Below are 14,481 nucleotides of genomic sequence, written 5' to 3' on the forward strand. Positions count from 1 at the left end.
TTTTCCTTGAAGTTGGAAATAAAAGGATGAATTACTTTAAATACAGCCACACAGCTCTGAACACTCAGTTAGTGATGAGTCAGCCATGTGACCCCATAAGGTTAGAATGGAGTTGAAGAAACCCTATCTCCTAGTGATACCAGAGCTTTTGTGACGTCATAGTGGAAAACATAACTCACGTCTGCTGACGTAAACAACCCTGTGCTGCTATGATCCCCACGGTCAGGAGGCATGTGGGTCACAGAGTTGAGGACAGCATTCGCCACATACTGAGACTGTCTTAAAGGAACAAAAAAACTAACTCTTTAAATATTTATTTAGAGCAGGGTCTCACTATGAAGCTCCAACTGGCCTTGAACTCACAGAGATCCACCTGCCTCAGCCCTCCAGGTACAGCTATTAAAAGCATTCCATCACCATGCCTGGCGTAACAATTTAAGCTTCAGTGTCTATCATATAAAGATATTATGCATACAGTTATGCCTAATGTATAGTGTGTAACAATGATGAATGACTGTTACTAACATATATTTACTATGCTGCATTTTTTAACATTTAGTATGTAGTCCTATTTATAAAGTAAAAAAAAAATTACTCTAACAAAGTCTGCTATGTTATGCTGTTAGTGGTCCCTGATTGTATCACAAGACCCCTTCAGGTAACTGAGCTAGACCGCCTAGGCGTGTGTTCTGAGTACATTCTGCCCTGCTCACCCATTGCTAGGTGGCATGTGTCTGTATCCGGCAAGCTGCAGAGTGCACAGCTGTGGTATGGGAATACCGTGCTGTGGTATTGAAAAGCGCTGATCCTAAGTCACTATTACCTGGCAAAACGCTTGGGTGTGGATCTTGCCCTTTGGTCTGGGTGTTCCTGCCTCACTCACCCCGTCATCACACGGCTGAAAGGAGATGTAACTGGGAGGTGGGGCTGATGGGGCAGAGACTGGAAGCATCAGTGGAGTGGAGAAGACTAGATAAATGACCGTTTGGTCCGTGAGAGCTCGGGGAGTGTGGTGTAGAAACATCAGGGCTGGTGAGATGTGCCTACGGGGCAGGTAGAGGCGCTTGCCTCCTGAGCCTTCGAACCATGTAAAGGTGGGCGAGCAGGTCGTGTTGGTCTCCGCTGTGAAGGAATGCATGGCTGGACGGGAGTTGCATGGAGGCAGAGCGGGTGCTGGGCCTGCTGCAGCCCTGCACTGTGCATGCAGCTCATTCTTAAGGCAGCCTGGGATTTCGGGTTGGGAGCCGGACCTTTCCCTCCTGTCCCAGTCCCTCTTGTTGCCAATGCTCTCTTTTGCTCTGGAGATTCCCAGTTCCCACCTAAGATTTTGTTATATTTTTGTTTTTCCGGGATGGGGGTCTCATAGAACCTAGAGTGAACTAAAATTCTCTTTGTAGCCCAGGATGAGCCTGAACTTCTGATCCTCCCCACCTCCAGGTGCTAGGATCCCAGGTGTGTTCCACTCTGCCTGGTTTATGCTGGGGATCCACCTAGAGCATCATGGACGTTAGGCAAGCATTCTACTGGTTTGGCTATACCCTGAATCCTTGGTATACTCACTATTTTTAACTGTGTGGGTGTGGCATCTGTGTATGGGTGGGCACATTTGTGTGCAGGTCGCCACAGAGGCTGAGAGCATCAGCTATCCTGCAGCTGGAGTTACAAACAGTTCTGAGCTGCCCAGCCCATGTGCTAGGAACTCCGATCTTCTGCAAGAGCGGCATATACTCTCAACTGCTAAGCCACATCCCCAAACTAGCATCCTCCATTCTCCGTCAGATCCAGAAAGCAGATGGTCCCTGTATTAAACTGCGCCTTTTCATCTCTCCATTTGATACTCCAAATCTTGTTAGATTCTGACCTGTCATTACCATCTGTTTAGACCCCTCCCCTCTGGCTTCTGGTCCTGGCGCAGCTTCTTCTAAATTGGATGGTGCCACCAACACACTGTGTATGTCCTCAGCCTGTGATAATTGAAACATCCAGCAGGACAGGCCCTCTGTAGATGAGCCAACCAACAGCTGGCTCCTGCAGCCCTGCAGCCCCAGAGGCCAGGGGAATCACACAGACTCAAGGGCCCGGAAGTCCAGGCTTTGGCACATCAGGTTAGCAAGTCACTTGGCTGTCAGAACCTCCTACCTTCTTCTGCTCTGTCCTGCGTAGTTTGGTTAGTCTGTAGAACTCCATCCTGTGATTAGTGAGCACCCCTGGGGAACACTCCTGGGGACTGTGTGTTGCCGATTCCATGGCCATCATTGAAGTCACTGCTTTCTGCTCTGGCATTACCTCCGTCCTTGGAAGCTGGAGCCTTGCACATTTGGTGCCCCTCCCCCGCCCCAGCCTTGCTGTTTCAGCATCGGGAGACACCTGATGGTGATGGGCAGAACGTCTGTCAGGTGTTCACAGGACCTTCCCCAAAGCCAGCCCTGACAGCATTTGCCTGCCCCCTCCCTGGGCCCATTTGTCCCCCACTAGCCAGGGGGCATGTCCAGTCCTGCACCCATAGGTCCCTGTCCTCTGCCAACAAAAACAGACTCCTCACCTTGTTGGGAGTTGTAGGAAACATGTCCTTTATTGGTACCCTCATCATTTTTTTTAAAGAGTTCTGCTGTTAGGAATATAACCATCCAGCCCCGAGTCTAAGCAGCCCATGCCTATCACTTTGTAGTTTCTGCTCCTCCATCATCTTCAAATGTCTCCCTCCTACAACCATTTCTGTCCTACAGTCCATATCCTTTAGCATTTTATTAAACATTACCTCATTGGCTTTCTGAGTTTCCTCCCATTTGGGAGATGAAGAGGTGGACAGGAAACAGTGTCTACCTGTCTGTCTCCTTTGTCTACTCCCGTCATCCCGAGTGTCAGCAGGATGAGCCCTGCCTCCTCCACTCTGCCCTTGCCCATGCTCCTACAGACTGCTCTTCCGCCACAGATTGTCTCCCACTCCTGGCAGGCCCGATCTGGTCAGCTCAAGTCTCCTGTATGAATTCTCCCCTCACTCCAGATCTGGTCACTGGGTATCTTTAGTGTCTTGCATCAGCCACTAGCAACATGCAGGGTATGAGGTGACTGGGCCTCTGGTTCTCTGCTTTCTGCAGCTCCATCTTTTACTCTCTGATGCCCATCTCCACCTCTGCCTGGCCCTAAATACTGCCAGATCTACTTATTTTTTTTTCTCCTCACACCCTTCCTTCCTCTGTTTCTTCCTTTCTTCCTCCCCAGGTGTCTCATGCAGCCCAGGCTGGCCTCAAACTCACTATGCAGCAAAGGATGAGCTTGACCTTCTGGTCCTCCTGCCTCTGCCTGCCAGTGCTAGGGTCACAGGCATGGACCACCATGCCCGGTTCATCAGATCCGCATGATTTCGATGGAGAACTTCCCAGACCAAAGCCAAATAACAGTGTCACCAAGACACGCACGCACTGGTCGCCTAAAATCCTTCTGCCCAGCCCTGAAGTATTCGTTCTTCTCTGTGGTTTGCGCCTAAAAAAAAATGGGAAGCTAGCTCCTGGCAAATTATTAGAAATTGTTATTTTGAACCCTTTTATGTAGTGTGTAATTCGTTATTATTATTATATATTATAGTATTACATTATTTTATGTAGTGTGTAATTCGCTATTATTATATATTATAGTATTACAATACTTAGGTGTGTCTCATCCTTAAGTACACAGTATGCTATGGTACAGATGAGGAAATTGCTACATGTCATTAGTTAGGAAGTAGCAGGGCTGGGACTTGATCTCAGACAGTGTGGAGTTGGAGAGCCCTTGATTAAGATCTTCTCTACCCGCTCTTCTGTCATGTACCTGTCTACCTGCAAATGCTGGATAGATGAACCACCATCTGAGTACCTTACCCATAACACAGGTTCCCAGCTCCGCCAGAGCCCTGTGGGCTTGACAGACCCCCCCCCCGCCTCACTCTGGGTTCACCCAGTGAGGTGGGCAGCCCAAGCAGAGAGAGGTGGCAGCGGCCCAGCTCCTGACTCCTCGCCATGGGCTCCAGGGAGCCTTCCAAACGGTGATGTAGGCAGGCTGTGCTCATGGTCTTGGAATCCAGGCACCCTGGGAAGGTTCTGGGCCCCTATGGCCTCAAGTTCCCATATGGGGGAAGGGAATGGGCCTTAGACAACAAAATGGGGTGGGTGCCAAGGATAGGACTAGGTGAGTGGGTCAGAAGGGCGGCGGCTGCGTGGGTGCACACAGGAGGAACTGAGGAGCCTTTGACCGGCTCCAAAGCCTCTCCTGTTTTCTTTGGACAGTGGAGGGCACATGCTGAGAACTGGAGTGTGTCTTGGCAGGAGGATGTAGTGACAGAGCCTTCTGATCAGGGGAGGCCTGGCCCAGGGAGGCTGGCCTTTCGCTGTTCTTAAAGGCACAGCGTGTATGCGTGGGCTGCGTTTCCTGTCTCTCTGTCCCTCTAGAGAGAAGCCCTGGCCCTGCTGTAATAATACAGTATACACAATAATATCTGATAGGGAGGAAATGTGCTGAGGCCAGGGCCTTCGGGCCCAGCCGTGGCCAGGTGGAGATGGATGCCGTTTGATCCTAACTCTTAGGATCAAAGGTGGAAGTGCCTAGGCACATCACACTTCTGAGGAGGAGGAGGCTGGGGCAGAATGGCAGCATTTCTGGTATCAGGTTGGGGGTACTGCTTGAGGATTCTGACAGGATGGGCCTCTGGCCCCCAACATCTAAACCATCAAGACCATAAATGTCTAAAACTTCTTCAGTACCTGGCTTCACCACACAGCCTTAGCCGCCTGGGTATGGGGGCCTTAGGAGGCCTGTGTGAGGTGGGAGGAGTGTTGTTAGTGCCTGGGGGAGAGAGCTGGAACACGGGGTTGGGTATAAAAGTAAGGCCTGGAGCTCACCTAAACATTGCCCGTTTTCTCAGATCCCCAAATCAGAGTAGCAGCCTGTCTCAGACTCCTGGGGTTTGGCCAAGAGGCTGGCACCAGGGCTGGAGCAGGGAGGACAGGCCTCTCCTACTGACGTCACAGCTGTGTGCCCTACCTGGGGAAAGAGACCTCTAAGAGTGTTCTTTGGGGGTGGTTTCCCTGTCATTAGAACAGTGCCTGGCGCATACCAGGAACTCAGTAAACACCCCAGGTGATTGGTAATACCGTGTTCCTGATTGAGGGGAACACCCCCATAGTTATTATTACCCCGGTATCCAGTGAGGCCCAGTCCCAGGATGAGCAGAACCAGATCAGTGGGGGTCTCAAGGAGGACACGGTCACCCCGGGGAATTGGGAGAATTTCAGAAGGGAAGAACTGACTGGGGTCTTCCCTCCCCCACCAAGCTTTGTCCTGGGCTGAGCAGTGACCTCACAGGACTTTATTAACATCCTAATTGTATACAGCTGGGCTCACTCTGGCCCTAATGAGCTCATTATCCTCCCTACTTAAGGAGGCCATTGTAGCCTGGTCACCCTAGGGACAGCAGTGGCCTGGGAGTGCCCGCCACCCCCCACCCCCCCCAGTTAGGCTCCTCTTCCTATGCCTCTCCCTTTCCTTCTGGTCTTTTCTCTAACCCCACCTCCATATGCCAACATTGGGAAGACTCAATAAAATTCATTCCCAGAAACTGGCCAGCCAGATAGACCTGAGATGGGGCTTCTGACTGGGAGCCTGAGTCGTGCCTTCCTGGGGCTGGACCTGGTCTTTGCCATCCTCATCCCCACCCTTAGCTGAACATGTTGGGCGCACGGCTTGGCGCGCCCTTCCTCCGCCCCCCCCCCCCTTTGGTACTTGGACCAAGATAAAGGGGGCAGTTCTTGAGGCCTACCAAGCACAGTTGCCGTGATTGACCGCCCTTAGGACTACCATTCCTGAGGAAGGAGGAGGAGCAGAAATGGGCGGGACTTCGCACCTGTAGGTGACTCCCCAGCCTGGGGCTCTGCCCAGATCTCTGGGGCCTCTCTGAAATGAGACCCTTTGCAGTTCTCCATTCCTCAACAGAGTGTGGCAGTCCCTTCCCCTCCCCCTCCCCCTCCCCCGTGGGCCCTCTAGGCGGAGTGGCTATCCTGCTTGTGTGGAAAGACACTGCCCTAGCCATGTTAGGGTACAGTCCCTTAGCGGTCAACACCACTCTGGGACTAGCTCAACCCAGCCCCTGGTGTCTCCTCTGGCTCTCCTCCTCGGAGAATGGGCTCTATCAGTTACCTAGTATCAGAAGGGAGACTGAGATCAGAACAATCTAGTAGCTTGCCCAAGGTCACACAGCTAGAAGAATTAAGCCAGGGCAGCAGCAGTGCCGGTATGCAGGGATCCTGTGTGTCAAGGAGTCACCTGTACCCTCAAGCATGACCCAAGCACACTTCCTCTCGAGTGCTCCCTAGGTTTTAAGCCCTTCCTCACCTCTCAAGTGGGAAACTGAAGGACAACGATGTTATTTCTCAGTGTCCTGCAGAGTGAATAAAGTGGCCAGAGTCAAGGGTTGGACGTTCTCACTGTGTGTTTGGCTGTAACTGATGCATGCAGATGCAGATGCTGCAGGCCTAGTTCTGTTCCCATGTGTGCGTGTGCCCGCCCACACACAGATGGGTACACATGCATAATTCACCCCGTCCGTTCACATGACACACATGGACCCTGCAGGAAAGGCACACGCATCACAGTTGACCTGGAAACCCCACAGGTGATCTGGCTCATACCAGTTGGCCATACTCAAGGGGTTTGGGTAGAACAGCAGTGACTTTGGTCAGGAACCCATTGATGTCTGAGTTACTGGCATCTAGGAGAGGCCTGCCAGCAGCCATGGATGGGAGCAGGTGGACACCTCTGCCCATGTTCACCCATGCCACCTAGGCAGTGTGTCAGCCTGCCCATGGTTTGTTGGAGGTGCCCACAGCTGAGGCAGTGTTAGGCTTCTCTCTAGAGCTATCATCTCACCTGGCACCAGGGGTCCTGGAAGCTACCCAGCCCAGTCCTACAAGTGCTGGGGCTGGAGTGGAAGTCCTGGGTAGTGCTGGCCACTAGGCTACAAGGGTGATGACAGCCTCAGCCTAGGTCCTGCGGCCACTGCAGGAGAATGAAGTCCGAGGCTGGTGTCTAGGGAAGTAGATCTGCCTGGGTGGGCCAGACACGCACAGACGTTTCTGGCACATCACATTTAAAGAGGGTACCTGGAGCCAGTGTGAGGTACACTGGAACCGAGTGACGCTCTGCCCACTGGGTGCCACTGTCATTCATTCAGCCTCTTAGCAAGTCTGTCCAGCCTCCTGTACAAAGCCTGTGCAGTAGAGGTAGGCCAGAGATCCAGGCCTGCCCCGCCCCGCCCCTGGAGCCGCCTCCACCTACATCTCTGGCTCCACAGGAAGGGAGGCAGCAACATGTAGGAGGAGAAGGGACAGTAGGGGACACTAGGGGAGAGCACAGAAACCTCCAAAAGAGAAATGCTTGACTCCTGGGGTCACATCCCTGGAGATGAGGAGAAAGGCCCACACAGGAAGGAGAGGGTAGGAACAAGAATCTTGTAGACTTAGGGAGCTGCCTTCTGGAAGTTCAGATTGGGCGGGGCTGATAAAATCCCCCTTAGGAAAGTCTGGGTTCTGTGCCTCACATTGAGAAGAAACATCACCCTTGGCGTCCCCCACAAACCGTCGGCCTGGAGAAGGCGCAGTCATCCTTAGCTCCTGCCCAGGGTGAGTTAGAAAGCTTGGAAGATAGTCACTTAGCCTCCGTGAGATCACCAAGCCACCTACCTTCCTGGGGCTTTGAGGAGTTGCTTTGGACAAGGGCACTGGCAGCAGGGACACTTTGGCATAGGAAAAAGTCGGTCATGAAAGGATCTTGACAAAGCCTTACCTGGACGCCTGCTTCTGAGCTGTCTCCCCAAAGCACATCTTGTTTTGTCCAATGACAATAAAACCCCTGGCCCCAACCCAGATCCACCCTGGAGAAATCCACTCCCAGAAGGGTTTCCGTGAAGGCCAGGCTTTGCAGACACCTCTGTGGCTTGCTGCACGTTGACAGCGTTGACAAATGGACTGGCCTTTGGAGGTCAGCAGGAGAAGGGTCTGTGAGGAGGAGATGTGGGTGTCACCACCCTGCTGTCAGCATTGGAACACGAGGCTGCAAATACAGGTGTGGGGTTGGGTTTTCGAGAGCCTCTTAGAAAGTGACCCCAAGTTGGGTACTGTGGCTAACTATCCCTTGCATTCTTGGGGGTCCACTTGGGAAGGAGGATTGATACTCAAGCCTGTGTAGTGTCCCCTCCCCTGAATCCAGCAGAGGGAGGAAGGTTTCCACTTCAACCCTGAGGCTAAGGAGCAGTTGGTGAGCTATCCCTCTGACCACCTCCCTGCTCCTCTCCATGAGTGGGCAGCCAGGGCCCTCTGACACCTGCTAGCCGTCTTTGCAAAGAGTAGACAGAGAAGGCTGCATGAACAGCAAAATGCAGACAGCCTGGCTCTTCTGGACCAGCTTGCGATGCTCAGGGGCTGTCCCGGCTCAGGAAAGGACGCAGTGAGAGCCCTGTCTTCACATCCATGAACATTCACCCTGTCAGTCTTCTCCAACCACTGCCAGTATAAGCAAGGGCCTCACCTACTACCCAAATGTCAGAACACCCAAGGTAAAGCAGAGGATGGGGGGTAGCAAGGGCAAGAGCAGCACCAGCCTGAGCTTGCTCTCAAAGTGAGCATCCGTCTCTCACTGTCGTTAGTTCTGCATGGTGCCGAAAGCACCTGGAACCAGTCATCCTCCATGAGCTGATGAGTCCAGTCGTCTGGTGCCCTGACAGCCACCTCCAGCCCCAGAGGCGGGGAGCGCCTGGTGGGTCTTGGAGGAGGTTCCAGAGGAGCATTACCAGCCTTTGGCCTGCCTGTGTCTACCACCCAGTCCCCACAGATGGTACCAACACCTGTCCAGAATTGCTCAGTGGCCTCAACTAGTCTCTCATAAGTCTCACTTCTGCCTCGTGTTAGTGTTCAGTCATCTTGGGGTTCTGACAGGACTCGCCCTCAGCTGCAGCCACTAAGAGCACCACCTGTGCATGTTCACTGTGTTCCCTTTGAAAAGGCCCTGCCCACCTCCCATCTTTCTCTCTTTGTCTCCCTCTCTCCCTCCCTCTCCCTCCCTCTCCCTCCCTCTCCCTCCCCCTCCCTCTCCCTCCCTCTCCCTCCCTCTCCCTCTCCCTCTCCCTCCTCTCGTCTCCCCCCTCCTCTCTCCTGCTGCACTTGTCTCCAGAGGCTGGTCTCCTCCCTTCCCTTTCCCCTTTTTACGATCCCTTTCCATAATTAAAAACAAAAAACAACCCTCTGCTTGAACCCTGTTGCATGGCATCTTTCTCTCTCGAGCTCCTTTTCTTAAATTGCAGCACCTTAACCCAGAGACCCATCAGCTTGTGGGCCACACCCAGCTGCCTCTTCTGGCCCAAGGGATGGCCTGATGCAGGAGGCCTTTGGGCCTCCAAGAAAATTTAGATATGGGGTTCCCCCAGGAGTTGGCCTGTGTGGCCTGGCGTCGCCATCACAGTGCAGCCCAGAGGGCAGGCCTAGTGCTCGGGTCCGAGTCGAGGCTGTATGGTTGCTCTGTGTCATGGGGAAGGAGCATCCCACTGACCTTTTCTGCACGCCTGGAAGTAATGAACACTGTGGCCTATGCCAGGCAGCCAGCAAGGGCCAACTCTGTTAGGGGCAGAGGAAACAGAAACCTCAGAACCCCAGATAGTCAGTGACCCAACTAAGACCTTTGAGGCAAACAGGCCATGGCCTCAGCGGAACATCCTAGAAGCGTGGGGATAGGTAATCACAGACTATGTGGAAACCCAGGCTTGTTGTAAGGGACAGTGAGGGTCTAACTTTAGACCTAGGAAATGGCCCGTGTTCCCGGGGCATGTGGAGGACAAGGGAGAGAAGGGAGGTGTGCCGGGGGCCAAGAGATTTTACTCCACAACTGATTTTTGAATGAATGAACAAGTGAGGAAGAAGCAACATGAACGAGCCTTTGTGGTGTGGCCCCGATGTCAGAGGTCACATGAGGAGAGGATGCAGCGCCCACTTAAGGTGGGTGCGGAGCCACCATGCTTCAAGGGCAGCGGCGAGTAGCTTAAGTGGAAGCCAGGGTGACCGGTGTAGGGGAAAAGAGACAGCTGCCTGTCAGCCTCTGTGAGCAGCCATGCCTTTCAGAAGCGGAGGCCGCTGACTTCCGGTGTGCCAGTGAGGCTGATGGGAAGAAAGATCCCAGGTGGCGGGTGCCCAGACAGGACCCACTTCACGGTTCCTGAACGGTGCATTCTACATGGGGGAGACGGGGACGGGACAGGGGGGCATACCATTGTTTGCACTACACTTTAATGTGCATGGCAGTGGATGGAGGTCTGTCAGTGGGTGGAGGTCCGTCAGTGGGTGGAGGTCCGTCAGTGGGTGGAGGTCTGTCAGTGGGTGGAGGTCCGTCAGTGGGTGGAGGTCTGTCAGGCCCTCTTCTCAGGGTGAATGTTTGTCTTTTCTGCTATAGTCACTCCGGGCATTCCCCAGGTGCCCAGGTTGTCGGGCTCAGCGCCTTGCCTCTGGGCACGCCTTGCCTCTGGGCACGCCTTGCCCTCTCCCTGGCCACTCCTGCCCTATACCCTGCCACCACCCACCCTGCCACCCCATACTGCAGACATTCACGCCTGCTCTCTCTTGTCCCTCTGCAGGCTGGTGGTTTGTGAGCACATCTGAAGAACAGGGTTGGGTCCCTGCCACCTACTTGGAGGCCCAGAATGGCACACGAGATGACTCAGACATCAACCCCTCCAAGACTGGAGAAGGTGAGGACCTAGATGTTCTTAGGAGGCTGGTAAAGCTGGGTGGAAGGGTTTTCCAGGGGCCAGCCCCTCCTGGAGACTCTCCCCATCTCGTTTCCCTAAGCCACCTGAACTCCTACAGTGGGTTGGATTTTACCCAAGCCCCTTCCATTGGGATTCATTCACCGAGACTCTCTGGCCTGTCTCACACTCTGGCCTGTCTTTGTCAGCCCCCATGTAGGGCTCAGAACAGGAAAAATTCTCCTGGGTCATGGACTTCAGACTTTATCAGCTTTGGGGTAGAGAACAGGCTTAGGGCTAGAAACTACCAGCAACTCCCGAGTTTCTCTCAAGAACTCCATGGAGACCTGCTTCTTCTACACTCAGCTCCACACTAGGCTCCTGCAGCAAAGACCCCAAGCAGTCACATGGACACAGTTCCTGCTGTGTGTCAACCCCCCTCCCCTCTCTGGGCACTGACAGCTGCCCAGGGGCACGGACCAGGCTGGCCTGTGAGGTACCTCTCAGCTTCCCAGAGTCTGGGGCGCTCACACTCCCATGCAAGTCTTCTGGGTGTTCTCCATGCATTTGACAGAGATTGCCAACAGTACCCCAGCAAGTCTCAGCCTCCCGTGTCCCAACTCTCTGCTCCTAATGCCTTCCAAATCTCCTGTGGCCTGGCTGCAGGAATCCTTTCCCTAATGGTCAGTCAGTGGGAATGGTCCAGATGGCGAGATGTAGACCTGCCCGCCACCCACAGCTCAGGCCTGTTCCTCCATCCCGCTTCTCCCTGCAGCCCAAGCCAAAATAAGCAGCTCGGAAAGGGCCGGGCCTTATTCATTCTTCCCCACGATGTTAGTTACTCTGTTGGTGGTTGGGGCCACACCCTTCTTGTGCCCATGCCTTATTTCATCCCTGTGATTAGAGGAAGAACTCCCACCACACACATCCTTGTAACAGGCTCTAGAGCCTAGAACCCCTTGGGAAGAGCTGGGACATTCAGACAGAGCCTGAGTCCTTGAGCCTACATCTAACTCTAGCTCTTTTGTACCTCTAAGTTGGATTCTATCAGTCTGGCTGCAGTCCCCAGACCTTGCCACCGACCCAGTGCCCTACTCTTCAAGACCTGCCCAGCCCTCTCAAGAGTTTAAGATTAGCCTGGGCCACAGAAGACCCTGTTTTAAAAGAACAAAAAGATAAAACCTTTCTAAAGGCCCCGATGTGAGTCAGTCCAGGAGCAAACCCTTGTTACCTGCCCTGAGAGATGACACATGTGTCATATTTCTAATTGCAAAGACGTTTAGTCACCTGTTGTCCTTATCAGGTTTGGGTGCAGGTGGAGTCCCTACTGTGCCATGTCCCATCTGCTTGTGAGGAGGGAAGGCCACCCTGGGCCTGTCAAGGAGAGTATATGACAGATGACTCCAGCAGCAGGAGCAGGGCAGAGGAATTGTGTAGCAATGGAGGCCTGAGACAGAACCAGGCAGGGTAGAAAAGCACTTTACAGGTCTCGACACTTAGCATGGGCACTTAGTGGGGACAAGTGGTAATAGAGTATTCTGCGGCTGTGACAAACACCATGGCCAATAGCCAAGTTGGGGAGCAAAGGGTTCACTTCACTTCCAGGTTGTGGCCCATCATCCAGGGTAAGCCACGGCAGGAGCCTGAAGCAGAAACACAGAGGAACTGACTACCCAAGCATCTGCTCAGTTAGCTTTCTTAAACAGCCCAGGGCACATACATATCCACCAAGCCTAGGGATGATATTGCCCATGGTGGGCTGGGCCCTCCTACATCAACCAACAGTCAAGAAAATGTCCCCATGATGGCTGCCGTCCAATTCGATGGAAGCAGTCCCCAACTTGAGATTCACTCATGACTCTGAGCTATGTCGAGTTGACAGCTGAAGTTACAAGACAGGTTTGTAGAAGGCTTTTACCCCTGATGGATTAGGGATTAGGGGGCAGCCAGGGTAACTTCAGGGTTCCGGGTGTGTGTATATGCATGTGTGCACCAAGAATGCTACAGCTCTGCATGCCCCTGGGAGGACCTGTGTGCCAGTACCCCTGGCCACATTTTAATAACCTCCTACCCAGATCTACAGAGCCTTCACAGGCCACTGAGAGAGCTGAGCGTGTGACTGGGCTGGAGCCCACACTTGGATCCTGTTGCCTAGGCCTCTGTACGAAGTAGGTTGCAGGCCTAGAGAGATGCCTCCCTGGTTAAAAACACTGTAGGTTGCAGGCCTAGAGAGATGCCTCCCTGGTTAAAAACACTGATTGCTGGGTTCAATTCCCAGCACCCACAGGGCACTTCACAACCTTCTTAAACTACAGTTTCAGGAGATCCAATACCCTCTTCTGCTATTGGCGGGTACACTTGCATACGCATAAAGTAAAAAATAAAATAAAACTCAAAAAATAAGAGGAAGATGGAGCAGGTTGTCCTCACAGAGCAGGCAGATACTCCCAGGATTTACTGGAGTTTGGTCCAGCTGTGTGTGGACAATGTTACTTTTATTCTCCCTACCAGCTAGCCACCCTCCCCATAACTAAACAGTCTGGCAGTTCCTTTCATGGTAGGAGGTGACGCAAGCTGGCACCCTGGGATCCTGGTCCAGTGTTATTCCCTTAGGAGTCACAGGGGGGCAGGCCCAGGCCTGAGGGCGTCTGGGAGCTCAGTCCTTGTCTGCAGTGAGGATGTCGGAGGGGCAGAGGAAGGTACCCTGGCAAAGCGGGCTTGAGCAGTGAGCCGCTGGGGAGCCATGGTCTGTGTCATCAGAAACATAAAAGGGGAGCATAATGGAACAGAGTCTTGCCTGTAGCATCCACCCTTGTGTGTTTCACTCGGCAGACCTTTCCTGGGCCAGTTCCTGGTGTCCTGTAAGGCCCTGGGGACACAGGTGCAAGGCAAGGTCTTGGGCCTCAGTGGACCCCACCTAGTGGGGACAAATAAGAGCAGAGATACAGAGTGGAGAGAGCTCTGGCCCAGCCGGGAGCCCGTCCCCATTTTCCCTGGGCACCCTCCTCCCCTCGCATAGTGCCTGGCCATAGCGACAGGCTGGCAGGATGGTAACCCTGTCCAGAACTCGGGGAGCAGTGACCCCTCCATCTCTGGGAGCTGATGCTGAGGCTCTTCCCATCTCTGACGGGGCAGGGCCCTAAATCCTTTAGTCTACCCCTAGATTTGGGGGTGGAGGCTGGGGGGCTTGGTTGAATGTGCCTGTACCTGCTGACAGGGCCACGTGTCAGTCAGGTCATTCCCCCAGGGTGTGCCCCTCGGTTCAGTCTGGTCGGGTCTAGGTGACAGTGACTGGCAGTGTGGACACATCTCCCTGTCCCCTCCCCTCCACCATCCCTCTCATGCCCATCTCCATTCTCTCCACCGGTTTGGTTCGTGTGGGCCGTGGGCACCATCACCATCTCTCACGCCAGTGTCCAAGAGACGCAAAGCCCACCTGCGGCGCCTGGATCGCCGGTGGACCCTGGGCGGGATGGTCAACAGGCAGCAGAGTCGAGGTGACCACAGGCGCCTGCCTCTCCTCCCTGCAGCCGCTTGTCCCTAACCCTAACCCTAACCCTAACCCTAACAACACCCTCTCTGCCTGCTCTGCTCTGTGCCTGTGGTCTCCTGGCTCACCCAGATCTGGCCAGACTTTTTGTCTCATTCACTGCAACGCAGACTGGGGACAGGGCCTTGTTTGGGAACTGATTGGAGTGGCACTAGGGTTTGCTCTGGCTTGC

The 14,481-nt window shown here is 53.7% G+C and overlaps 1 protein-coding gene across 5 annotated transcripts in view; it reads left to right on the forward strand.

Moving 5' to 3' along the window:
- Sh3pxd2a (SH3 and PX domains 2A) overlaps nucleotides 1-14,481 on the forward strand; it is a 198,410-nt gene that overhangs the window by 167,921 nt on the left and 16,008 nt on the right. For 3 of the 5 annotated variants that reach the window (XM_051200090.1, XM_051200091.1, XM_051200094.1), the window contains 2 exons: nucleotides 10,649-10,762; nucleotides 14,173-14,256. In XM_051200090.1, coding sequence (XP_051056047.1) covers nucleotides 10,649-10,762; nucleotides 14,173-14,256 — 198 coding nt within the window. The remainder of the gene's footprint in view (nucleotides 1-10,648; nucleotides 10,763-14,172; nucleotides 14,257-14,481) is intronic. The other 2 variants (XM_051200092.1, XM_051200093.1) reach the window with 1 other exon arrangement.

This window comes from Phodopus roborovskii, unplaced genomic scaffold (genome assembly GCF_943737965.1).
Source record: "Phodopus roborovskii unplaced genomic scaffold, PHOROB, whole genome shotgun sequence".
NCBI lineage: Eukaryota > Metazoa > Chordata > Mammalia > Rodentia > Cricetidae > Phodopus > Phodopus roborovskii.